The sequence below is a fragment of the Panthera uncia genome, chromosome C2 (genome assembly GCF_023721935.1).
Source record: "Panthera uncia isolate 11264 chromosome C2, Puncia_PCG_1.0, whole genome shotgun sequence".
In the NCBI taxonomy this organism is placed as follows: domain Eukaryota; kingdom Metazoa; phylum Chordata; class Mammalia; order Carnivora; family Felidae; genus Panthera; species Panthera uncia.
The window spans coordinates 131209176-131234828 of NC_064810.1; the positions used below are offsets into that span (position 1 = coordinate 131209176).

The window sequence follows — 25653 nt, forward strand, 5'->3', positions numbered from 1 at the left end:
AAAGTAAGAGGTAACTCGTTCCTGATTCCTGTTCCTCATGAAGACGGAAAATAATTCATATTTCATACTTCGGTGTATAGTAAAAGGGAGATTCAATGAGCTTAAACTAAGGAAGACTATTTCAATAGTTAGATCAAATTCCGCTCAAAGAAATCTGGCTATAGGTATCTGAACATATCTGTTATGTTATTACTTCAGAAAACAAAACATTTAAATATTTTACTTAAAATTTATGTAAATGAACTTGAATGCATTCACTCTTCACAATTAAATGTCAAGATTGAGCTTGTTCTCTCATGTAATTAAAAGCTGTTCGGGACATCTGCATGGCTCACTCAGTTAAGTGTCCAACTCCTGATTTCAGCTCAGGTCATTATCCCATGGTTGCGGAATTAAGCCCCGTGTCAGACTCTGAGCTAACAGTGTGGAAACTGCTTGGAATTCTCTGTCTGTCTGTCTCTCTCTCTCTCTACCCCTCCCCTATTGATGCACTTGCACTCTGTTTCTCTTAGATAGGTAGGTAGGTAGGTAGGTAGGTAGATAAACTTTAAAAAAAAAGCCTGGTGGGAGAAAATAAGGATTTTGTAACCTGAGTTTAAGACATTCTAGTGAATGCCTGGATATTCTTTATGATATATCGTGCTCTTAAGATTATATCTGTACTGGCATTTCAAGGCTCAACCTTCCCCTCCCACCAATATCAGTGATCTAACTCATAGTCATTTTAAATGAAAGTGATTTTTACCACCCTTTTAATATTGATGAAAGTCATCATTCCGCTCTCTAGCTCTCTTTTTTTATTAGTTTCAGATTTCAGACTAGAAGTTTCTAAATTTTTGTGAGATCTGTCCTAAAATATAGAGACCAAGGCGTCAACGCCTTCCCTCTTTAGAAAGAAAACATTGGCAGTGTTCCATAAAAAGAAAGTTCTCCTTAAATGTTTTTTTCCACTGGGCTTTGGGGATAGTATTCAAAGTAGAATAAGCCAGACACTGAAAGATAAGTACTACATGATTCCCCTTGGGTGAGTTATCTCAAAGAGTCAAGGTCCTAAAACTAGAGACTGGCATTAGCCACACAGCATCATGCCACTAGTCAACAGAAACGTGTTGTACATCTAAAATTTGTTAAGAAGATGGCTCTCGCATTAAGGGATTCTTAGTACAACTTTTTAAAGAAAAAACGTATTTCCTTGATTTTTCAAGCTATGGTTTTCTAATATGGAATATGGAATACATTTTGGTCATTGTAGTTAAATTGAAGACGAAGTTGTAGGCAATGAAAAGAAGAAAACGTACAAAAAAATAATGGCTGATTCTGTTCCAGGCAGTAGGGCTGTCCAGATGCACAGCGGTGGACACTTGGGCAGCCCCTGTCTATTCAGAGATTATCTAGAAATTCATTCTTACCATTGCAGTACCTTTATATCGACTTTCTATTTAAAATTAGTCTGTTTCAATCTTTTGCAGCTTCACAAAAGTCTTTATTTTAATTGCTTTATTATTTAATTAAGAAAGCATACTCTGAGGAATCCATTTATCCAGTAGACAATAGTGGGTTTTTTTAGTGTTAAACGGGAGGAACCCCATGCTCTGTCTAGGAGGATATTATTTGCTCTCTGAGTGTTTTTGTATAAATTACTGAAGAGTCCCTTCTAACTCATTACTTTAAGTATTTCTTTGAAAAAAAAAAAAACAGTTTCTTTAAATAAAACATGTGAAATGACACGTTAGCAATTAGCACCCAACATCAGGAGCACTCTGCTTTATCTTGTTGGTATGATTTCACGTATTTTGTCTTACCACTGCTTAATGCAGTGAAGAGATATATCACACTTCATAATTAATGGAGTTGGCCCATCTGGACCGAGCCAGAGATGATCTGTAATAAGGCTGCTATTGATCCCATCTCCTTTGTGGCTCTCTTTATCACTCTACTGCCTCAGAACTTAACATCAAAAGCTTCTTTTAATTGAAGGTGTCAACCTTTCCAACTTTTGTAACTATAGAAAAAAGACCCGATGGAATATTATGCTTTGGGATAAGACTGAGCTTAGATGTGTGTGTGTAGGTATGTGTGTATATGTGTGTGTAGGAAAGGTGGGTATATCCTGCAGAGGGAAGATCAGAAACCCAAAGGCTATAGTCTAATTCAGTGACAGGGGAGGTCCAGCCAGTGATGTGTCCAAAAGCAGTTTCTGTGGAGTCATCAAAACCATACAGCTGAGCTACTCCAAAATGGTTCATGCTGCCAAGCGGATAGAAGGAAGAAGGAATGTTAAAGACACAGTGTGGTGACAACATCACACATGTGATGAGATCAGATACAGCGGCTGCCACTCAGTAATCAGATGCAGGGAGACTGGGAAACTTTTGGAAGATGGGGCTTCAAGGTGTGCACACAGTGGTGACTATAGACTATTTCTGATCAGTTTTCTAGTCTTACATGTCTCCACAGAAACTGAGAAGCACATATTCAGAAGTATTCTTATGTGCGTGTGTGTGCGCGTGCGCGCGCGCGCACACACACACACACACACACACACACACAAGAATAGCATTTTAAGGGCTGACAGTACCTTTGAAAGAGAGACTTCATTGTATAGCAATTTTTATCAACGAAATCTGATACCCAGCTCTGAACTCTCTGGGAGGACAGACATGAAAACCTTAATGGAGTTCAACGTGTTGTCAGATGGTGTCTTCAGGCAAGAAATGATAAACGGTATTAAGCAAGCACTGTAGCATGTGATGTACCAGCAGTCTGATTTAAAATTTCGAAGTAAGCTAGGAAAGAGTAATATGGTTGGAGCTGTCTAACCATATTGGCAAATGAGAAATGGGAGCCTGCTCTTGAAATCACTGCAGTTCTTGGGTAGATTTCATTTGAAGGAAGGCCACCAGGGGAGCTGTGCAGTGGTTTGGGGCCATGTATTTGGTGGGTCTCTGCTGTTTTACTTCTCTGTTTAGAGCCTTTCTTTTGCTTTTTAAAGGGGCAGAGCTAGATTGCTTATTTTGCAAACACTTAATTTCACTGAATCTGAAACCTAAAGCTCCAGAAAAGTTAGGGAACTTCATTCTAAACCATGCTTTATGTAAGAGAACACCACTACATTTTTGATAAAACTAAGATCATTGAAGTATTGTGATTTTTTTTCCCTATCCAAGAACAGAGGAATTACCTGTTCCCATCAAATTCCACATTGCATTTTAGATTTTGCTCTTATGTAATTTCTTCAAAGTTTATTTTTAATATTGTCTCGCCTTGACCAGAAGCATTTCAGGTTTCTGCATTGGGTAAAGGTGCCTCCTTGCGTTGTTTGCTAAGTTCTTCTTTCTGTCAAGAACCCTTCCAGGAAATTAAAAAAATAAAAGGACTGTACACATATTTAAAACAGCGTTCCTTCCTCTGTAAATAATATACACCGTTCTTTTGCTCAGTCAGGATGTATACTGGTGGCTTTTCGAAACGGTGAGGAAGCATTTAGTTTCCTTATCCTAATTTATTTAGTAAATGTTTTGTTTCCACTAGACTGTGAGTAAATAAATGTTCATTGAGCAGAGAAGGTAGCACTGTGGTCTTCTCACTTCTGTGGCCAGTTCATCTTCACATGACCTTATGCCTCTGTGGCAGATAAGTGCAAACTTCACACTCAACTCAGGTAGCAAAGAAAAATGTACCTTTCCTGTCTCTTTCAGGAAGGAGGTGGGTATCCCTCAGTTTTCATTCACTTAGTAAACTTGATCCATTGTATTGATTTAATCATCTACTTTGGACTATAAATGCTCAGTCTCTCACACTTTCTTTCCCTCTGCTTCTCTACAAAGTGGCCACTTGTTGCCTGGAGGGGGGTGGGTTGTAAAAGGGTTCTTTCTGTATTCTTACTAAAGAATCATTCTTTTTTCTTTCTTTCTTTCTTTATTTTGAGACAGAGAGAGCATGGGAGGGGCAGAGAGGGAGAAGGTGGGAGAGAATCCCAAGCAGGCTCTGCATGGTCAGCGTGGAACCCACTGTGGGGCTCAAACTCTCGAACTGTGAGACCATGACCTGAGCCAAAACCAAGAGTAGGATGCTTAACTGATTGAGCCACCTAGGCGCCCCTAAAGAACATCATTCTAACGCTTGCCATCCTCTCCCTCACCCCCATTCACCTTAAGGCTGGTTCTTGCCATGGAGGGATCTCATAGCTCCCTCCAGTCACTCAGGACTTCAAGAGACACTTCTCCTTCACTGCTCCTTTCTTCCTCCCATCCAGGCGCCACCAACCACAAAATGGTTTATAAAATATGACCATACATGTGGGGAAAAAATAACTTTACGCTCTCCCCATAACACCTATGTTCCTGCTGCAGCCCCCTGCCCCCCCCCCCCCCCCCCCCCCCCCCCAGTTATCAGCATTCCCTCCCCACTGCTTCCCTCCCCCCTGCAGCACATCTTCTGGATCACTATAAAGACGGTCCTGAAATACCAGCTAGAGAAAGACCCGGAAAGGAGCCAGAAGGTAGAGTTAGAATTATGATGTGACAACTTTAAGAACCCTGTTAGCTAAAGGGATTGTGATCATCAAGAGAAACAGAGCCAGATTGTTCTCTGTGACCTTTGCTATTGGCTATAAGCCAATAACATTCTTCTTAGAGCATCTTGGTAGCATCCGTTTGGTGTGTTTGGATTAATGAAGTTATGTTAAGCCTAATATTGTGAAGCGAGAAAAAGAAGAGAAAAATAACTTTAAGGACATGTATGTCATGTATTCCTCTAGCAATTGAAGTTTCCCAGAATCAGAATTTTTGATTTGCTAGTAAAACATCCATCAAACACTATTAATAACCTACAGCTCTTAAAAGAAAAAATGTTTTTACAGTGTCCAGAATCTGTTTGACATCTTAAAGCTTGGAATTATTTTTGTAGTGTCCACAGAATGGTACCATCTCTACATCTGGTTTTGTGGGTGTGATTGTCCTCTTTTGTGGAAATCCTTTTTCACCAGAAAAGCAATGATCAAAGACACAAAAAACCTAATTGGCTTCCAGCACGTGATAGTCTGTGTGTCTTTACACAGCTCGTGAGTTCCATATCCTTTTAGATTCACAGAAATGAAGATCAGCTGACCTAGAACATGCACTTCATAGCTCACTGATGCGTTCAGCCTGCTTCTCCCCTTGCTTGGGGACCCTCTGATCCTCTAACCTTGGACCCAGCGCACGGCTGTGTCTCTCCTTGACTTCTAACCTTTGCTGTTGGTACACAGGTGGCTGTGCCACCTCAACTTGCAGCTAGCTACCGGCTGCTACTTGGGAAGAGAAACCAGTGTGTTGATCTGCATCTCGGTAAGCTTGCAGAGACCTGAGATGGAAACCCTGGAGCTCCCCAAGTATGGGCACCCCTTCGAAACACCAGGCACTTCCTGGGCCACACTCCACTGGAGGACCGAGGAAATGCGTCTTCACCGTTGAACTTAAGTAGTTTTCCTAACGGGGGCAGTTTCTGACCAGTTGGGGAGTTGGGGAAGCCAATCCTGTGGCGGTTCTCCATTCCACCTCGGAGAAGTGGCTGCCTTTGCCCTCGTGTCCAGCTCCATCTGGGCTTCAGAATGTTCTCCAGACAGTGAAATGGAGATAGTTTGCCACCGGTGCTGGCTTCAAAGTGCTGGCTACAATTAGCAATTAGGAATGACACATGAGAGTTTCTGTTCAGAAGTATTTTTTGGTCAAAGATTCATCAAAAGGATGAATTGTTTAATACTTCATTGTGTCCCATTGCCCATCTTCAGATTAAAGTTTAGAAAGCATGTAAACTACAGTGATAATATGATTTTTATTGTTTAGAATCTTGATGTTTTCAGTATCATTCCCTGACTTTCTCAGTGTGAGATCCATTCACCGATTAACTTGATTTATTACCACCCATTTTTGTGTAGTTTAGAACGGGATATGCTTTTCCATTTAGAAATTCAGTTGCAAGTGTAATTTGGAGTTGAGTTAAAAAGATTGAAGTTACACCAGATACTTGTATAAAATTGTTAGTGGTGATACACAGACTTGTTTGTAAATGCAGTGATGAGCTCCTCTGTTTTGGGCACATGCTCTTTGGACGTGCAATCGCACTTTAGAAGACAATTCTCTAAGAAATGGGGTAATTTGAATGGAACCAACTCCATGAAAATGAAGCTATCGAAGTAACCAGTTTAGATGAAAAAACGTCCATTTCAGAATTGTTTTTGAGAAAATGTAATTCTAGACACTTACTTGAACTATCTTCTGGCATCTTTTCTTGGGCAGTAGGGGTATATTCATTTCTGACCTTTTATGTCCCTGGTTATGAACTGGAAAAGAAAATTTTAACGGTGTTTTTCCACAGCCTTTTGAATAATGAGGTAGTGATTTTTCTCCACAGCTAGATGTGGGTAATAGATAACATTTGACACTACATGAGATTTGAAGCCTATGTTTTGTTGATATGTACATTTGACCTCATGCTCATGAGAGAAATAAAAATCAGCCCTGCGTGTAGCTTCCTTAATTCTTGTTTTCGTATGAGCAGGAGTGCACACCCTCAGCCTCACCAAACCTCTCTAGTCTGCACGAGCCTGGGTGGTGACTGCCCTCTGCACACGGACGCCTCTCTCTCGGTGGGGATTATAGAAACTGTCACTCATTCTCTTTTAACAGCTCCTGTTTTTCATTCTGTTCACTTTTATTCCCCCATATTGTTGTAAAATAATTAATGCCACTCACCCCACAGAAATAGCCACCTTTAATATCAGAAATCTGATTTCACGACCACATGAATTTATCAGGAATAAAAATAGCACTTAACAACGGCTTTGAAGTCTTTTCTAACTTAATTGGGGCATTTAAAATTCCGAACCATAGGAAAACTACTCTCACGGTAAACTCAGTGGGTGGACGATATGATGTGTTCAGAGTTAAGTTGAACTCTACAAGCTTAATTACCAATGAACTTAAAAATAACATGTTAGGTAGTTTCAAATATTTATTTCCCTACTACATTTAGTATTAGTCACATCTTTAGGGCTAAATGGTTTAGATTTTTATGTGGAGATTTTATATAGGAAATCCTTTAGCAACTTGCAGAAATCTTTAATTCCAGTATTTTCTTTGATATCAGCTTTGATTATTCTGGTTTTCTTTAAAATCACGACACCCCCTCACGGCAGGATGGCCGTGTGGAGTGACACATCTTTATATCATCATATGGGCACCAAATGATTTTCGCTTTTAAATCACTTATCTGGTGCCAAAAGCAAAAACAAACAAGTAAACAAACCTATCTTTGTGAAGAGATGTAGCTATTTGAGTATTTAACTAAATGGTACTAGGGTGGTACTTAACTGATTTTTAGTTGATTTCCTAAAACGGAGCTCTCTGTCTTTGCTATGAGTTGGTGGAAGTCTTTGACCAATGTTAGGATTCTCCATAACCAAAGCTTTCCTTTGCTTGCATATATCATAAGATACGTTTATCCTTTTAAAAATACTAGCTGGACTTGATTTTTTTCATGGTCTTGGATAAAATGTGCAAGTAACGTATCGAGCTATGTTCTCCTGAACCCTTTTCGTCCGATATCACCAAATGATGCATCTTGTAACGTGTTAGGGCACAGTTGGGAAACCGTGGCCTGTGGGCCGCACTGGCAACCGCCTGTTCTCATATGGTCTGAGAGTGAAGAATGGTTCTTACATGTTAAATGACTGAAAAAGATAGAAAAATGATACTTGTATGACTTGCTAAAACCATTTGAAATTCAGATTTCAGTGTCTGAAAACAAAGTTATATTAGAGCACAGCCACATCCATGATACATGTTCTGTGACTGCTTTTGTACCACAGCAGCAGCAGTGAGTCTTTGAGACAGAAATTAAGCCTGAGCCTAAAAACCTAAAATACCTGCTGTCTCCTCCTTTGCAGAAAGAATTGGCCAACCCCTCAAAAAGAGGATCGGGAGAAAAAAATCCCTAGGGTATTTTAATGCACCGGTTTCTGTATTCACTTTCACCAGTTTAAATTATAATCCTAAAGGTTTTCTTTTTGTTTTTTAAAATTCCTTGCTCCGTGCACTTTGAATTTTGTTCCAAAAGAACATCATCCTACTTGTTAACCTGGTTGGCGGAGAGTGCTGCGGTGGCTTGAGTCCCATCCAGGGGAGTGGTGAGCCCCTGCAGCTGTAGTGCTCACTTAGCATTTTGATGGGGAGGAGCCTACAGACACCAGAGGCACAAACTGCAAGAGAAAAGTCAGTGACAATTAACGTTTGCTCTGATCGCTTCTAGTGCTCATGAGGCAAGTACGCTAGGTCAGTGGGAATGGAGACAATCCACTGGAGTTTTGTGTTATAATCCAGTAACGTGTAACTAACTTAACTTCACACGTAGTGAGCATGTCATCCTGCTTATGCCGCCTGGTAATAAGGCATTAAAAATGAGCCAAGGAGGGGCACCTGGGCGGTTCAGTCGGTTGAGTGTCCCAATATGGGCTCAGGTCACGATCTCACCGTTCATGAGTTCGAGCCCCGCGTCAGGCTCTGTGCTGCCGGCTCGGAGCCTGGAGCCTGCTTCGGAGTCTGTGTCTCCTCTTCTCTCTGCCCCTCCCCTGCTCATGCTCTGTCTCTCTCTGTCTCTCAAAAATAAATAAACATTGACCAAAAAAAAATGAGCCAACGAATCCAGTTTAAGTAGTGCTCCTTTTATAGTCAGATCAAACCTTTCTTGTCAGGGGAGGGTGTAGGGGTGCAGAGAAGGGGGTTTGGGTGGAGTTCGCAAGCAGGCTCTGCCATCTTCTCTGAAAACACCTGGATTCCTTCTCCCCTCCCTGAACAGGGAGCAGGGCTGTCTCTCAAATGATAAAATCCGGGCTGTGCGAACCACCTTCTATTTAAAGCTGTCTCATCAGGGAGGGGATTATAAAGGGTGCCGGGGGTGGAGACCAAGCCTGTGAAGCCCTCTCCCACCGGAGGAAATGGGAAGGCTGTGCTGAGGGCCCTCTGTAGCTTCCCACACCCTGCTGGTTCATGCTTGTTCATTTCCTTCTCACACTCACTGCAGCTTGTAATTATGCATTCGTTGGTTTGATTTCTTTTTTTAAGGTACTTCTCTCCCCCGCCCCTGAATCGGAGCTCCAGGATGGCAGGGACAGTGTGTGCCCTGTTCACCGCTCTGTCTCACAGCAGAGCCTGCCACAGAGCGGGCGCTCAAAGTTTGTCTATGAATGAATGGATGAAAATGACCTTGCTCTCTGGGACACAGATCAGGTGTTCTTACCCTGTCTCCCTGCCCCGCAGTGCCTCCATTTTCCCAAACTTGGCTCATTGGTACCATCACCAGTGGTCTTCCTTGGGAGGTTAGGTTTGGGGACTGGCCAGGGGCTGGAGGGTGGAGCTACCACTCTGCTCTTCCAGGCTGTGTCCTAGACGGCAGCCCCCATGTCCTAAGGCGGTGAGTGGAGCCTTCTGTGGGTCCAAAAAGAAGAGGACGCCTGAGATGCCTGGGGCGGGGGGAGGGGGGGAGGGTAGGCTGGAGGCAGGAGGCTCAGGACTAGAACTGGGGGAGATGGGAAGGCAGGCATGAGAGTCCCCTTCCCCAAATCATTTATCTTTTTGTTCAGAGCTTCAACTCTCCCCTGCCTTTTGCCAGAGGACTTTGCTGCGTCTGAAATTCCCTACTTAAAAAATTCATATGTCCTAAGAGGAAAATATAGCAGAGTTGAGGACAGGAGGGGAGAGCCCTAGTTGTTCACCCAGCCAGACAGGAGAACAGCTTGATTCAGTGAAGCCAGCCCAGGATGGGGACATTGCTCATACATATGTAGTGTTTTAGGATTTTACAAAGCATGCTTATCCATCGATTGTCATGTGAGCGAAGAGGTGGGCATAGGCTCCTGGTGGACCAAGCAGAGAAGTACTTGAATGCCACACAGCTACCCTGTCCCTCAATTGTCCCAGCCTCTTCATTGCTGACATTCACTGCCCATGCTTAAGTGAGGTGTACCACACTCCTGTGCTCCTGGGTGAAGAAACCAGACTCTGCCGAAAACACACGCACACACACACACACACACACACACAGTCCGCCAGCTCTGGCCCCACCTTGGGAAATTCTTGGCTTTGTCCTTATCTCACCTGCCATGGTGAGCTGAGTGAAGGCAACAGGTGCCCAGCAGAAGACAATGCCCTGGTGTGTTTTGCAAAGGGCACATCTCAATGAGTACAGACCATCTGGGCAGGTGTGCAGGGAATGTGAATACCTGTGCACAAAATTCTTCTTATGTAAAGACCCCGCGACCAGAATTGGGGAATGAAGGAGGAAATATAGACCCTACACCCTCGGAAGTATATGAATGGGTTTTGGGGTTGGGGGTCGTGCTAGCAAAGAATATGAGCCCTGATGATGAGATAGTCCCTGCCTGGTGCTTACTGTGTGACCGAGGGCAAGTCCAGTTCTTCATCTTCAAATGGGCATAGTATCACCACCTCAAAGGGTATGAAATTATATGTAAGTAGACCAGACCACAATAAATTCTCAATAAATTGAGAATTGAGTCATGATCATGTTATTACTAGTTTTCAAACGCTAGAAACCTGCAGCTCATGAAGCTGTAAGACCTTTTTGTCTGCATATTTTAACACCACTGCAAACTTCAGAGCAGCAGCTTTGCTGCATGGCTACTCCAGTTCATAAAGGCAGGGTTAGAATTACAAAGTGAAAAGCAGAAGGTAAGGTCTCCCACCACCTTACTAGGCAAGCTGTTTGTCTTCTCTGAAAGGGGAAGACAGGGGAACATGTGAGTTATTTGGTCAACAGGAGAAAGAAATCCTGGGTTTATACAGTAAGTACTCTAGTAGCTGGCTGACTGCGTTCTTGTCTTCCTGCTTGCTCTGTCATTCCTGGAATACTGTGGACACTTCACTGTGCTAAAAAAAAAAAAACAAAAAACCTGCTTTTCATTACAGAGAAGCCTCCAATTACTTTTTTCTTTTAACTAACGTCTATACTTAGTTACACAGACCTGAGAGAAACTAATGATACCTTACAGTAAAACTATGATTGAATTACCTTCTGTTAATTAGGAGTTTCTAGATCACCGTGATGCCCTTGGAGAAAAGGCTTGCTATAAGTAGACAGTAATAAAAGTGGTACTATGTTTAATTCTAATTGTATCTTTTGAAATTTAATTAATGTAGTAATAATTGTTTTAAACAAGCATGTCAGAACTCCAAATGGTCCTTGGTGACTTGAAAGAGTTAATGTAGCATCCAGAAGTTCCTAATCTTTCTCCGGAAGTAGCTTGCTCACTGAATAATTGGGTTTAACGAGCTCAAGTTCCCCTTTCTTCCTGCAGGGATGATTCTGGCCATGTTTTAAGCCATTCTTATCAGTTCACTTTTTATGCTCTCCATCCAAGATGTAGCCTCTGAACTCACTATCCTGAAAACTTCCGAGACTGGAGAGCTACAGTGGTGCATTGCCCTTCTTTCCGGCTTTGCAGGCATTTACTGGAGGCAGAAGGAGCAGCTGACTATGTAGACTGCGTCCCCACTGGACTGTGCCTGGCTGCCCTTCAGGCCGAGGCCAAAGTTCCTTTGCAAGTTGCTGAGTCCCTCTGTACTCCTCTCCCTTCCTTCTGTCCTGACTACAGAGGATACTTGAGCACAGGTGCACTTAGGTATCGTGCTGAGATGGTCTGAGGGTGTCCTGAGAGCATATCGTTATTAAGTTAGGAAAGCGGGAGATGTTTTTTACAGCCTTAAGAGGCTGACATGACCCAAAGCCTGGAGAGGGTAGGGTTTGTGTGTGGGTCTCCACGAGGCAGCCATGGTGCACGATGACTCAGCCCGTCGAGTGTGAGAATATCGTGAGTCTTCCCACAGTAATCATGTAAACACCAAGTGATGCTGTGTAGCATAGCAGGTTATTCCATGACGAGTATAAGGCTGACCATAACATGGAGAGATAACAGCATTATTATAATTTCAGTGCATTTGAACTTAACTATATATGTGTTCTCCACACAGAAAAGTACAGCACAACATATTATTACAGGAACTAGTAGGAATTATTGTATACTTTTTCTGCATAGTTCTATAATTGCATTGGAGTTCCTTTTTGGGAACCTAGCTTAGGTTCCATTTTGTTGCTTAATTTTCAATGATTTTTGTCTTCTTAGAATATCGTATTGTACAAGGACCAGAAACAGCACAAGATTAAAATTCTTTTCAACTTTTTGAAATTCTGTGTACTTCCTGAAGCTAAAACTATTCAAAAGTTTCAAAACTTTGCCAACAGTTTAGAGTAGGATAAACATTTAAAATCTATACACTGGCTTTATAACTAATCTTTTGATCTCTTGGAACTCTAGGTTTTTCCACACTCCCCCTTGTCTTCCCCCAAGCTATTTTGCACAGTGTTGCTTCTCCAGCTCGCCGTCTATTTAAACATGTTTGGGAACATATGGAGACCTGTGGTAATGCTAAATCCCAATTAATCTAGAAATTGGAATGAATTCCTTTTAAATCCAAGTTTGGTTGTAGCTTTCTAGATTATTCAGTTGTCTGCATAAATTAAAATGTTCCTATCTGATTTAAAGTATGATTTTTGATAAGATCAATCACCCTGGTACATTTATTGTTTTAATTCCTCTGAGCTCTTCCTCTGTGATTTTGTCTTTTTTTTTTTTTTCTTTTATTCCTCTACATAGTGCTCCTCCCAAACCCGGTTTTCCCTTTGTGATGTTTTCTCTCCTCTGCTCCTTTCTCCTCCCTCCCAGCCCAGCAGATGTGTATTACTAAGGACTTCTAGTGGCTGACATTGGAAGTACTGCTCAGAAATCCCCACACATGTCACATTTGGGCCCTCCTTGGGTACCTGGTGGCACAGCAACCACTAGAAAGCAAGAACCTAGGGCAATAACTTGGTTGTTTTGACTACATGACACTATTGATTTTCATGAATTTTTTACTGAATCCAAGTGGTATTTTAGGTGAGTACAGGAGAAACCTATATTGCTGTGTGTATAACAAACATAATGTCTTCGTCTTTTGTTTACATGGTGATTCACCTCAGAAACTGCAGTTTAATTAAAACTGGAGGTTTAATCTGTGAAACGCAGCCCTTTCTAAGTGTTGTAAATGTGATTCTGTATTAAGTGAAAGTGAGAAGTGGTAGATGGAGACGAAATTTGTGGTTGAGGAGGCTTTATGTCGTGTGAAAATTCAACTAGATACCTACACATGAGATGGTGTGTTACTTTACAGGATTTGATCTGAAATGTAGTGCATAAGAGATTTGTATTGTACCAATATTTAAATAAAAGTTATCTACCAGGGGAGCCACATTCATTCCTTAGGCACATATACCACCCTAGCTCTGAAGTGAACTTTATGAAAAAATCAGAGCATATTGAAAAGCTAGAGAATTCTTGGCTTCCTGAATGTGGACCCTGGGTCACTCATAACTCAGAATTCGCTCCAGATTTATATAGCACTTGACATCTATTCTCTGGCCAAAACTAAAAAAAAAAAAAAAAAAAAGATTGTTAAAATAGTTGGGGGCAGGCTTGGGGCAGGCTTATACGATGCCAAAACCATGCTTCGGTTGAATCTCGTAGAAACTGAGAGTCTAACTGCACTTCACGATGAAATTGCATGGGAGATTTTGAAAAAAAGAAACTTCAGAAAGATTCTGAAAGAACCTCCAGTAGTCCGTTCGACACTAACACTTGTTGTGACGATGCAAAATCTACTTGAATGTGATTGATACAGTAAGGAACAATTTTAACCGAAGTCAAATTTTGTGTGTGTGTGTGTGCGCACAGTTTTGACCACAGGAAACCCTGGTGAGCCTGGAAAAGTACACGTGGCTGACCTGCGTGCACATCCACACCTCACAGGGCACCCGGCTCCCCCAGTCAGTTGAACGGGCTTCTAGCTGTGCCTGTCCACGCCTGCTGTTACAGCCTTGCCTCAGATGTCACATCACCTTTCCTCCACTTCCCACGACCCGCGAGCTGCAGCCGTCCTACCACCCACTTCCCGAGCAAACCTCAGGTCTTTTTCAGGGTCAGGTGCCATGTGCACTGCAGTAGTTTTGCATTCCTTAACTACTTAACACACGTGGAGCCGGACTATCACTTTTATTCAGCTCCTGTCCGTTTTAAATATGTCACTGCAAGCTTTTTGAGTGCTGGGCCCCTAACCCCATTTTTCCCACAACCCTTGTGTTTTTTACTGCATAACTTTGTGTAGTGCAGTGATTTTTAGGAGCCTGTATGTCCCATTATAGCAGAACTATGGGTACTGCAATTATATTCTCCACAGTTACCGAATGACCAAATCCAGAGCTCCTAATGCTTAGTCCTCCCCTCCTTCCAGAAACTCTCCTCACACATCTGTAAATGTTTAATATCCTCATTCTGTTCCTTCCCCTCTGACCACTCCTGCTGTGTCTCTTACATTGGTTCTCTCTGCTTATTAATTTAAGTGATCTGGAACAGCACTGTGATGTTTTCATCTCATTTATCTTTGAAATCCCTCCCTCGGAGATGCATACATGTTTTCATCTCAGCTGCCACCTCTGTGCAGAACATTCCCAGTTCTCCAATGCCAGAACCAAGCCACCGCACGAGTTTCCGATTGCTGCTACACATTTTCACCATTGTGACCACCAGCTCAGACCAACCAAGGAGGACCTCCACATCCTAGATGAGTGAACAGTAGGAAAGACACTTTGGAAACGGTGAAATGCTTTACAGCTGTGGGTGGGTTAAGTTTGTCTCATCTGTCTAGTTGCCCCTCTAAGAGGAAAGAGGCTTTGGCTCGTCCTCTGTGCCCACAGCACGTCGGTCCCTGAGTCCTGCTCTGTCCCCCACACAGTCTCCCACTCTCAGCCTTTCTCCCCAGCCCCTCCACCACCTCCTATGCCTCTCCTGCCCTGGCTTCCTGCCTGAGGCCTGTCCCCACCTTCACGCCCTCGACCCTGCATTTCTCCCTGCACCTTTGGTCTCTGCACAAAGCTGAAAGTCTGTACCCCATCCAAGCTGACGCTTCTCTCCTTTTCTAACCACATTTCCCTGTTTTCCTCTAACGTGAATGGAACTGCTTGGAGAGCTTAATGATATTTTGCATTGATTCGTATGCTGCCCGCTCCCCACCATGCCTGCAGAGGGGCCCCATATGCGACAGTAGCCACCGATGCTCCTCTCTCTGTGTTCATTAACATTCAGTAGTGGTTTTCATCTGGCAGAGCTTTAGGTCCTTTCTATAACTTTTCTATTATATAGGTTTTTTTCCTATGCTTTTCTATGATTTGTATAGTGGAAAATGTGGAAATAGAAGTGAAGTTTCAAGAGGAAACGGACAGATTATTCTGGAAACCGTTTGTTCTGTGGAAAGTGTTTTCATGGTGACCTTGCTAGAAGGGACAATGGCCACAGCCATTAATGACACGGCATACCTCGGCCCCCGGATGGTGACCAGCTCTTTGCAAAATGTGGCCAAAGCCCTCCCCTTGTGTGAGCCGGGGAGGGGGCTGGGTTTAACTGTAGCATGCTCCTGGGCAAAGACCCCCAGGTGATATAACTTTTACACCCCCATTCAAGTGTGTGACTTTTATATTATTTTCAAGTATTAAAAGCTATGTTGCCTTTTCCAACAATAACTTCATAAATGGTTTGTCTTCCATTAGTTCAACTTTGTGATATTTTGCTGTGCTTTGAAATTTTACTGAAAGAAAATGTTACCTCTGAATTTCAGTTTCACAGTCTCGGATCCTAGTGTTCTTGTATTTGATTTTAAAGTTCTTCAGCCACATGGGAATAATTATTGTAAAGTGTTAAAAAGAAAGGTAGTATTGTTAACTTGGAGAGAGATTATTTTCAAGAGCACAGAAAAAAGAACCAAAATTTACAGATTCCTGAGGGAGTTTCCCTGTTTTCTGTCCCATTCTCAGCATTAGGGAACTGACTTGCTTTGTAGGGCTATGTAGCACAGGGTGACAGTCCTCCAATGACATTGAGCGTTAGAGACTCCACACAGATAATTCTGATTGGGTGGAGAACTCTGCTTTGGACTCAATTAGTTTGTCTTCTGAAGACCTTGATGCTTGATTCACATTTGCGGTTCTGTTATTTATTCCTAGAGTCCTGAGAGGCAAGCTGTGCTTTGGTCCAGTCCTCCCTGGGTCTTTCGTGAGCCTGGCGGTACCCAAACCAGGGTACCTGCCACTTGGACATTCACTGTCCACTAAGGCCTGCCATCGATCTCCATGACAGCGTTGGAACCCGGGAGGTGTTCAGAGATGGGGGCGGGTGTATCGTTTCTCTTGCCTCTCCTTTGGCAAGTTTGAGAATGATGCTCAATTACTTGAGTTTGTTGTGTGTCACATAGTCACAGAACCTGTGTTAAGGAACAAACATTTTTTGTTACCTAGACATTCCCTCCTGTAAGAGCTTTAGCACTTCTCAGACTTTGTAACTTTATTTAGAAACACCTACAGCAAAAGCAGCTGCGGCGGCCGTGTGTGAAGATGGGGACAGGCAAAGCCAAGTCTTATGAGGGAGGCATTTTCTGTCTGAAATGGAAGTGAAAGCACAATAAAGGGAAAATTCTAGAACTCAGAAGATGTTATTATTGTTATTATTAAACTTCTTTCACCCAAGGACTTGAAATTATTGGCAATTTTTTTTTTTTAATTATCAAAATCTGTGTGCCTGGGATGAAAGGAGATTTGGTGCACTGTCCAAAATTAGACATAAGATCCTTACATAAAACTGTGGACTTGCCTGTCCTGAAAACAGAATTTTCCTACTTGATGTGTAAATTTCAAAGCAAAAAATAAAGAAGCAGTCTATAGAAATTGAGTGAAATAAACTGTATTAATACAATAGCAGTTCTTATATCCATACCCATTAAGTGGAGAAGTTTGCCTTATATTAACATGGGGAGTTACTTTCAAAACAGAACATTTTTTTTTTTAATCTTTATTTATTTTGAGAGAGAGACAGAGTGTGAACAGGGGAGCAGCTGAGGGGAGGGGAACCCAGAATCCGAAGCAGGCTCCAGGCCCGAGCTGTCAGCACAGGGCCCGACGCGGGGCTCGAACTCACAAACCGCGAGATCATGACCTGAGCCGAGGTCAGATGCTCAACCGACTGAGCCACCCAGGTGCCCCAAAACAGAACATTCTTAATGAAAGGCATTTCTGGTTTCTGTCCAGCTTAATAAAGTACGAACTTCTATTTGCCGTTAGTTGAAACTTCCAGCTTTTCATCTGAGTCCTGTATTAAAATCTTATATTAGAGTGGATCAAATTTATGAAATGGGTTTCTGGGCTATGTGAAGTCTATAGATTTTCCTAATGCATTGCTTCCAGAAATGTAGGAGTTACTGGTAAATGGACACTAATATAAAATCTGTTTAGCAACAACTACACAACTACACAAACGCATATTGTACTTCATAAACATGAGCTGTCCGTGCAGTAAGTCACTAGGGCAAGCGGCAGGATGATCTGATTGCTGAGCCAAGACCCACACCTCTGCATTTAAAAGGGACTGATGGAAATGCATTTGCATTAATGTAAATAATGCTTCTAAAACCAACCACTCTCCTGGGCCTTGCGTTATGTTGACATAGTAATGTCATATGTACAGAGAAAATAAGATAATTTAAAGCGGTTTCTCCCTTTGACTCATCTCTTGATATCGCTCTCCATGTATTTGTTTTTGTCTACTCTGAAATGCTTATTCTAGTAGTTTCATGTTAAACATAACTGATTTCTCTCATTTATGATTTCTCTTAATAATGAATTGTTAAGTGGAGCCAACCAAATTGTTTATTGTTGTCATTTTTGAAAGATGTTTTCCCAACGCACTTCACAGAAATATTACTTGAAAAGAAAATTCAGGGGTAAAGTCAGTAGCTGTGATTATACCACCTAATGTGTGTAGCACCTGCCAGGAGTTACTAAATTCCTTTCTGCTTTCGTAGGTCTTTCTGGCTGGACTGCCCTTTCCTCATCTTAATTGCACAGTTGCTACTCGTATGGCAGGGCCGGTCCACAGCCTCTGTGGAAAAGCAGAGGCTTTGAGGTCAAGCAGAATTCATGGTTTCCTAGTTGCAGTCCCTTTGCCCATCTTACCAGAGGACCTTGGGAAAGTAGCTTAACTCTCAGGTCTAAAGTGTTCACATCTGTAAAACTGACGCCGTAAAGACCCACCTCACGTGGCTTTTGTGAGCATTAGACGAAATAGAAAGCACCAGGTATGCACCTGATGCAGAGGAGGCGTTGAATTACTTTCATTTTGATTCCTTCAGCCAGCACTTGTACTATTTATAACCACAGCTTGTTATAAAGCAGCAGACCCAGGCAGAGGTTGGTCCCCACTAGATCTAATGGCACCCCCATGTTGTCCCTGCTGTGGCCTCAGTGCCCTGTGCTCTACACTCAGTCCTAGTTGTCCCCTGAGTGAAAGCAAGAACTCAGCCATCTGGGTAGGTAGGTACCCTGCCCGCTCGGCCTGCTGGACCCTTAACTTAGTGCACCTGTCGGAGCTCACGGTCCTGAGGAATACCTGGAGGGGCCCTTTCACTCCAGAAGAATTTACACAGGTACTGCAAGAGTTGAGATTAATGAACTCACTCTGTGGACAAGAACTATAAACGGTTTACTACATATTAATGTATTTGTAAGTACTTACCCTAACTGTAAACATGTACCCTAAAACTATAAAAAGATATAAACTGGGAGTTCCTCCTCCCCAAGGAAGTGGTGAAAACATTTAGTAACAGGTGTGGCAAGATGAATCATCTCTGCTAAGGTCTGGGGATATGTTTTCTTCCTGCCTTCTCTAAGTTCCACTGATTGTTTACTGTTGTGCTTACCTTCTCCAAGGCTGGTTCCCTCCAGAATACCCAGAATACCCCTCTCGTATGGTCTGCAAATGCCTGCTGCTGTTTACTTCCAGACCTGAGAGGAACGGCTTTTCACTGGGTTTGCATTCTCCACCCTGGTGTGTTAGCCACCTTCATATTTTATATACTGCTCGTAAATAAGGGGTGGAGAGTGTATTCAAGTCCGAGCCACAAACAGAGCGTCCGCACGACGCCGTGGCACCACCAGTAAGTACATCACTGGTGGATTAAATATCCCGTCCACCTACTTAGGGGTATTTAACTTTGTCACAACCAATAGCCCACGAGCTACGATGCAGTACTGCATTTTGTTATGATTATTGTTTGCTCATAGTCCTGGGTCAGCAGCTATTCTTTATTCATTCATAGCACTTAATTCGGGGTCCCATACTCAGAGAGCCTCGGTAAATGATTATCCCAAGAATAAAGGTTTGCTCCTTCAAGTGTTAGAGAACACAGGAGGCGGGTGAGCTTCTCTCTCCAGACCCTTGAGATGGATGTGCTTTCCTTAAGCCCTGCATGTTTTTTGTAGCTGAAAGGTGCCCAACTATGTAACCTCTGGAGATACCTTACACCAGAAGATGTTCTAAGAATAATAATGTGATTTGTTGTTTCTCTGAACTTCATCACACCAGGCTTTTCGAGTAAAACCAAAATTAGTAGTGGATGTTTGAATCACTGCCAGTGAACATATGAAGGGAAGGCATGCTCGTTCAGCTCAACTTGGGCTACCAGAAAATGCTCTTCCATGACCCCTGGGTAAATGGGGAATCCATCGTCTCATCTGTTTGCAAGTGTCTTCATTGTGTCGGTCATGCATCCTTCCATTTAATCCTTACAACGCTGTAAAGGTAGTATCTTTTATTAAACTCATTTTATAGGTAGGGAGTTATGGCTCCATGACATTTAATATGGAGATGACACAGCTAATGAACAGCAGAGCCGGGATTCGAGCCCATGTAAATCTGTGCTCTTTCTGCGCCCACACCACCCCCAGTAAAAACTGGGGTTTTGACCACCTTTCCCCCACAGGGCATCTGTATGCGTAAGCCTATGCTTAATACTGCTGTTTTGTTCTACCTTCCCTCTGTTATTTTCCCTGTGCTGCCTGTCTGCTTGAGGACCAGGTTCATTTCATTTTTCTCCTTTTTCCTATTTGAGTGATAGAGGCACAGTTGGCCAGTTCTTTGACACTGAGCTAGCTGTGACAGCCACCATCCTTGCTTGAAGAAGTCCTTGCTTCTTCATATCTCTCATTTGGCCTGACATCAAGGCTGAAAAAGGTTACTGATGATGGTATGAACCTTTTCAGTATGCAAGTGATGTCATGGTACAAATGACTTTATATCGGTGTAATCGAGTTCTTAACTATTCATTTTTATCATTGCCTGTTCAATATGTCAAGCTGTAAAATAGACTATTTTAATTTACAGGCATGACTCAGATTTTGAAGAGTGAATGTGAAAATCATGAATTCTAAAGTGCATCCTCTTCCAGTAGGCTGTGGGCTTTTTGAAGATAGTGGCCATATCCTGTAGGTCTCTGTGTCCCCAGTTCCTGCTCTGGGCCATGGAAATGCATGAAGGCATGAATGAACACCTTCATTGGCCTTAAACCTTTTGGTGTTTACTATAATTTTCTTAGAACAGTGGACAAGTTGATTAATGCTTGTGTGACTCATTTTAAGAATCTGGTATACTTCTTGAGAGGCATGTTGATTATGCTTCGGTTTAAATAAGTGTAACTAATCAAAATTTGGTGTTCTTTCTTTGAATTATACGAATAATCCAACCTACATATATTTGGTTCCTATAAAGTGATTATTGTGGCACTTAGTGATAAATACTATAAAGAAAAACAAGGCAGTAAATTTAAAGGAATAGAGAATGATGGATTGGTGTTTGTTATTTAAAATAAAATGGTCATATAAAATAGATGAGTAATATAATAATGCAAAATACCCAGACATTTAAATAGAAAAAATTGAAATCTATGCTGAATGCAAGCGTCATAGTTGCTCACATTTGAGCTGTGAGAACTGAATCTGGCTCTCCCACTTTCATAGTGATTTTAGAGCCAAAAAGATTACTTCAAACAGATCTTTTCCTAACGTTCTGGTAAGTAAAATGATTGATCAACTATGCCCTGATCCTTTTTTGTTTTGTTTTGTTGTTAAATTCAAGATTGGCTGTTAAAACAAGCACGTATAATTTGGAATAAGAACTCAAAATTGGATCTTTTATTTTTTCCTCAAAATCGGATCTTTTGAAATCATTGATAGGAACATTTAAAATACTGGTTTGAGTGATATCATTAGTGATGCATTAAATAAATACTGTTTTTTGATTGTCATGGTAAGTTTTAAACTAATTTTTGGACGAAGGCATTTTAGCTTAAATGGGTACGGTGTGTAGGTCATAGAGCTTTCTATAAGATGAAGTTGAATTTTGTTAAAATGCATGGCTGAAAATACAATTTAAAACACAGATCAGATGTGTATACGTATTGATTTCTAGATTTTCACATTGAAACAAACTCCATTCAGTATTGGCTCAAGGTTCAAATTCAGAGTTGTACAAGCCTAACTGTCTGAAACATGATACTCAGTCTACTTAAACCGTGACATGGGATGCATGATTTTTCATTTCTTCCATATACATTTGAACTGAATAGTGGGAAGGCAGATGAAAGAACACATGGCTACAGCACCTCAGCCTGTTTATAGAGGAGAGCCTCCTGCACCTGTGTAGACTGGCATCCGGTTGTCAGGTGTAATCCCGTGTCTGGATGTTCCCTTTGCAGATGATCCAGTCCCTCAAGGCAGTGATTGAAAATGCAGACGCTGTATATGAAAAGATTGTACATTGTCAGAAGGCAGGTAAGTGGAAGTTTGTTTCTTCTCTTTAAAATAAAATTAGTAGCATCATATATGTAGCTCCTTAAACCATTTTATCTTCTGACACGGTAACCAGGAAATCAGGCATAAAAATTATTTTCTCCATGGCTAAAGAAGATACTAATTCACTACTTCTCAAGCCTGGATAACAAACTCACCTAGGGGAAGCTTTTAAAATATATTGACATCTAGGGGCGCCTGGGTGGCTCAGTTGGTTAAGTATCCAACTCTTGATTTCAGCTCAGATGATGATCTCATGGTTTGTTAGTTTGAGCCTTGCATGAGGAGGCTCCACGCTCACAGTGCATAACGTGCTTGGGATTCTCTGTCTTCCTCTCTCTCTGCCCCTCCCCCACTCATGCTGTCTTTGTCTCTCTCAAAATAAATACATTAAAAAAATAAATAAAAATAAAATACATTGACATCAGCCGGAGGTGTGGTTGAAAAATTCATAGCTGTTAAAAGCTTCCAGTGTTTCTAGTAAGCAGCCAAGATGGAGAACCACTGCACTGACCTCCTGCTCAGTGTCCCTGTGCTAGTCCCCCATGACCTTCCAGCACACGATGGGAAAGGTGAGTGAGGCTTGAGCAGAGAGGGAATGAGTACTCAGGAAGGAGGGTGGGCACCAGTTACAACCTCTTGACAATTTTTAATGCACTGGCATTTTCAGATGCTGATGAATTCATCAATTTAACATCAAAATGTTACACTGGATTTTAAAATGCTACCATCTAATTAATTTTAGCTGAGATAAAACCCCAAACTCAAGTGTTCTGCATTGTAATAAGAATAGACAAAATGGAATTCTTTCAATTTTCAAATTTTGTGAGAGCGTCATTTTAGAAGATGTTAGTGTGGAGGGTATTTATGCTGCATAAATAAGAATATCTGTCTTTAATTTCTAAGGCTTCTGGTTGCTTTTCTTTTTTTTTTTTATACTTTTTTTTTTAAAGTTTGTTTATTCTTTGTAATCTATATACCCAGCATAGGGCTCCAACTCATAACCCTAAAATCAAGAGCCCAGTGCTCTTTTGACCGAGCCAGCCAGCACCCCTTGTTGCTATTCTTTAAAATCAAGAGACCATAAGTATCACCTAGCCTGAAAAAAAGATTCCTCTCTTATCTCAGAAATGAACTCGTCAAAAATAGATCAAAGACAAAGGTATATATGGCGGTTTTCTTTTTTGGTGTTTATTGAAGGAATATTCACATTAGTGACTAATCAACAGATGAAAACCCTCACCTTGTTTTACTCATCTTGTTAGCAAAATAGTATTAGCAAAGTGATCTTGCTACTTCTAGTCCTTTCTGGGCTAATATTCCCTACAACCACAACTAAAATGAGACATTTCAAACACCATTTTTATCCTGTCACTGTTTTACATAAAGTCGTCCGGTAGCTGACTAGAGTCTGTTGAGGCAGATCTAAACTTCTAACTTAACTATGCAAGGTTGTCTACGAACTGGCCAGCCCCTCTTGCCATTATTGTACAAAATCTCTTCATTAAATCATCTCGTCATTCATTTAGTAAATATGTTTTGGACTTACACCATGCCAAAGGTACTTGTAAGAGCTATCACATACCAAAATATTAAAAAATAAGATTGATTTTTGCCCTTTAGAACCTTCCAGCCAAGCAGGAGATATGAAAGTAATCACACATACTCAAACGTATTGAGTACTTATTCTGTGTTACTCAGGAGTCTGAACTTGGTTTTGGGGGCAGTGGGAAGCGATTGGTTTTTTAGCAGAAAAGGAGAGAAATTGACCTGTAAGGTGATGTTCACAATAGCTGTGTGCAGAAAATTTTCATGGGGAGACTTCCCAACTGGGAAGCTGTTGGGAGCAGTGAGAAGGGCTGGAAGTGACAGGATGCATCCAGGCTGGCCTTTGGGCTGCCCTTCCCCGCTCCCAGTGTGTTTCTCCTTAGTCAGATTTTCACAGGCCACGTCTCCAGTAGGACTTCTCTCTCTCTCCTCTCTGCCAATCTGTACATTTCTTCTTTTTGTCTCAGCAGTCTTCCAGGAGACCTTTTATGATTGTAGGAATTATGTTACCTAACCATTCTAGTCAGCCTTCAAAATGTGTTTGGTTTAGCTGACAGTTTCAGTTGCTATGTATTTTACTAATGGAGTCTGTCTTCTAAACCGGCTAGTAACCTGTGAAGGCACAGGTCTGCATATTGAGCTACTCTGCATTTTACCCATGGCACCTGTTTTAACATTTTGCACAGAGCAGTCACTCGAATACTAACTGACTAAATGTGATTTGACTTGTATTAAGGATTTGATTCTCCTAAGCACATGCGATGCCAGAAGAATTGTGGACTGTTAGAATTTGAAACTACATTTATCAGAAAAAAAGACCTATTTATTGACAGTCTGAGTTATTGCCAATTTTTTGCAACTTCATCGATTTATGAAATTTGCTCATCTCTAGCATAATGCAGCTTTATGTCTAATTTCAGTGAGGGATAATATTTGCTTGTATTTAAAAAGCTGAAGTGTCTTGTCTATTAAGAATTTTGCTTGGAAGGCAAAAAAGAATAACCACTATGTAATGGTTCGTGTTGCTCTGAGTTTGAAGATCTTGAGAAGCACATAACGATTATCTTTTGGTTTCACAGTTACTGCTGAACGCCTACACAGCCCTTCTGTTATCCCAAGTGCTTATTTTAGAGTCCTTGATCTTTTGTTTCTCATGTTTACAGTTATCGGAAGGGCACATAGTCATTAGTCATATGAAGAATTGCTAATTTGTATTGGGCTCAAAAACATTTGCATGAGATTTTACTTCTGATAAATAATTGCTGTTCTGCTTATAGAACTTTAATCTGGCAATGACAGAATGAAGACACAGGTACCAAAGTGCTGTAAGAGAGGATTATTTTAGAAGCACTTCAAACTTCTAAACACAAACTTCTATTCTTACTAGATAAGCCTTCATTTAAACAGCTAAGTGACAGTAAGGAGTCACACTGCCACCTCCAGCCACATGTTCAAAAGTGTGCCCAGTTTGGACACGTTCAGACTCCCAGCTATGGGATTGATTTGTTTTTTTGGATCTAGAAATGTGTTTTGCCGGTGGTGTTCTTGGGAAGAGGGAGGGAGGCAGGAGAAGAATGCTGAGAAGTAAAGACTCCCAGCCAAGGTGGGCTGGGAACCTGCAGGCCCCGGCAGGCAGGTGACCGGAAGAGACCCTGGGGAGGACAGCAGGGACAACTGGGTGACGGGCAGTGGGGACAGCCTGCGGAGCCGACTCTTTTAAGAGGAGAGTATGGCAGTACAGCGGGGTCAGAGGGTTAAAGGGACATCTTTATAAGAAAGCCATGCCCCTAGAAATAGGAAAGATCCATTGAAGAGGTGAACAGGAAGGTATTCAAAGATGAGACAGGGGGTAAGGAGGGAAGAAGTGAGAGGGGCAGGAATCCAGTACAGTCAAGAGACACTTGACCTTAGAAAGGGGGATGGATGCCTCTTCTTCCAAGACACTCCAGAAAGCTCTGCCATTTAGAGAAATTCTGAGGAGAGGACTGTTCTGATGCAGTCATAGTGCGGTAGGAGAGCACCGGCTTCAGGAGAGAGGGAGTGAAAGAGGGGTCTACGGACGGGCGGGAGGGTGGGAGCATTCTGTCAGAGTCAAGCACTCTAGTGCCAGTGGAGGGACGGATGAAATGTCGGATGACGCAGGAATGGTATGGGGCAGGTGGGTCTGGGTCAACGCATGAGTGACAGGGATGGGTAAGTAATAAATGGTGTGGCCGTACAAGCATGAGTGTGTACAAACCTGTGAGCACAGGCGAACATGCTTCACACAGTCTGTCTCCCAAATCTAAC

The 25653-nt window shown here is 41.9% G+C and overlaps 1 protein-coding gene across 5 annotated transcripts in view; it reads left to right on the top strand.

Moving 5' to 3' along the window:
• PLCL2 (phospholipase C like 2) overlaps nt 1–25653 on the top strand; it is a 192780-nt gene that overhangs the window by 128687 nt on the left and 38440 nt on the right. For all 5 annotated transcript variants that reach the window (XM_049629842.1, XM_049629841.1, XM_049629839.1 and 2 more), the window contains one exon: nt 21723–21798. In XM_049629842.1, coding sequence (XP_049485799.1) covers nt 21723–21798 — 76 coding nt within the window. The remainder of the gene's footprint in view (nt 1–21722; nt 21799–25653) is intronic.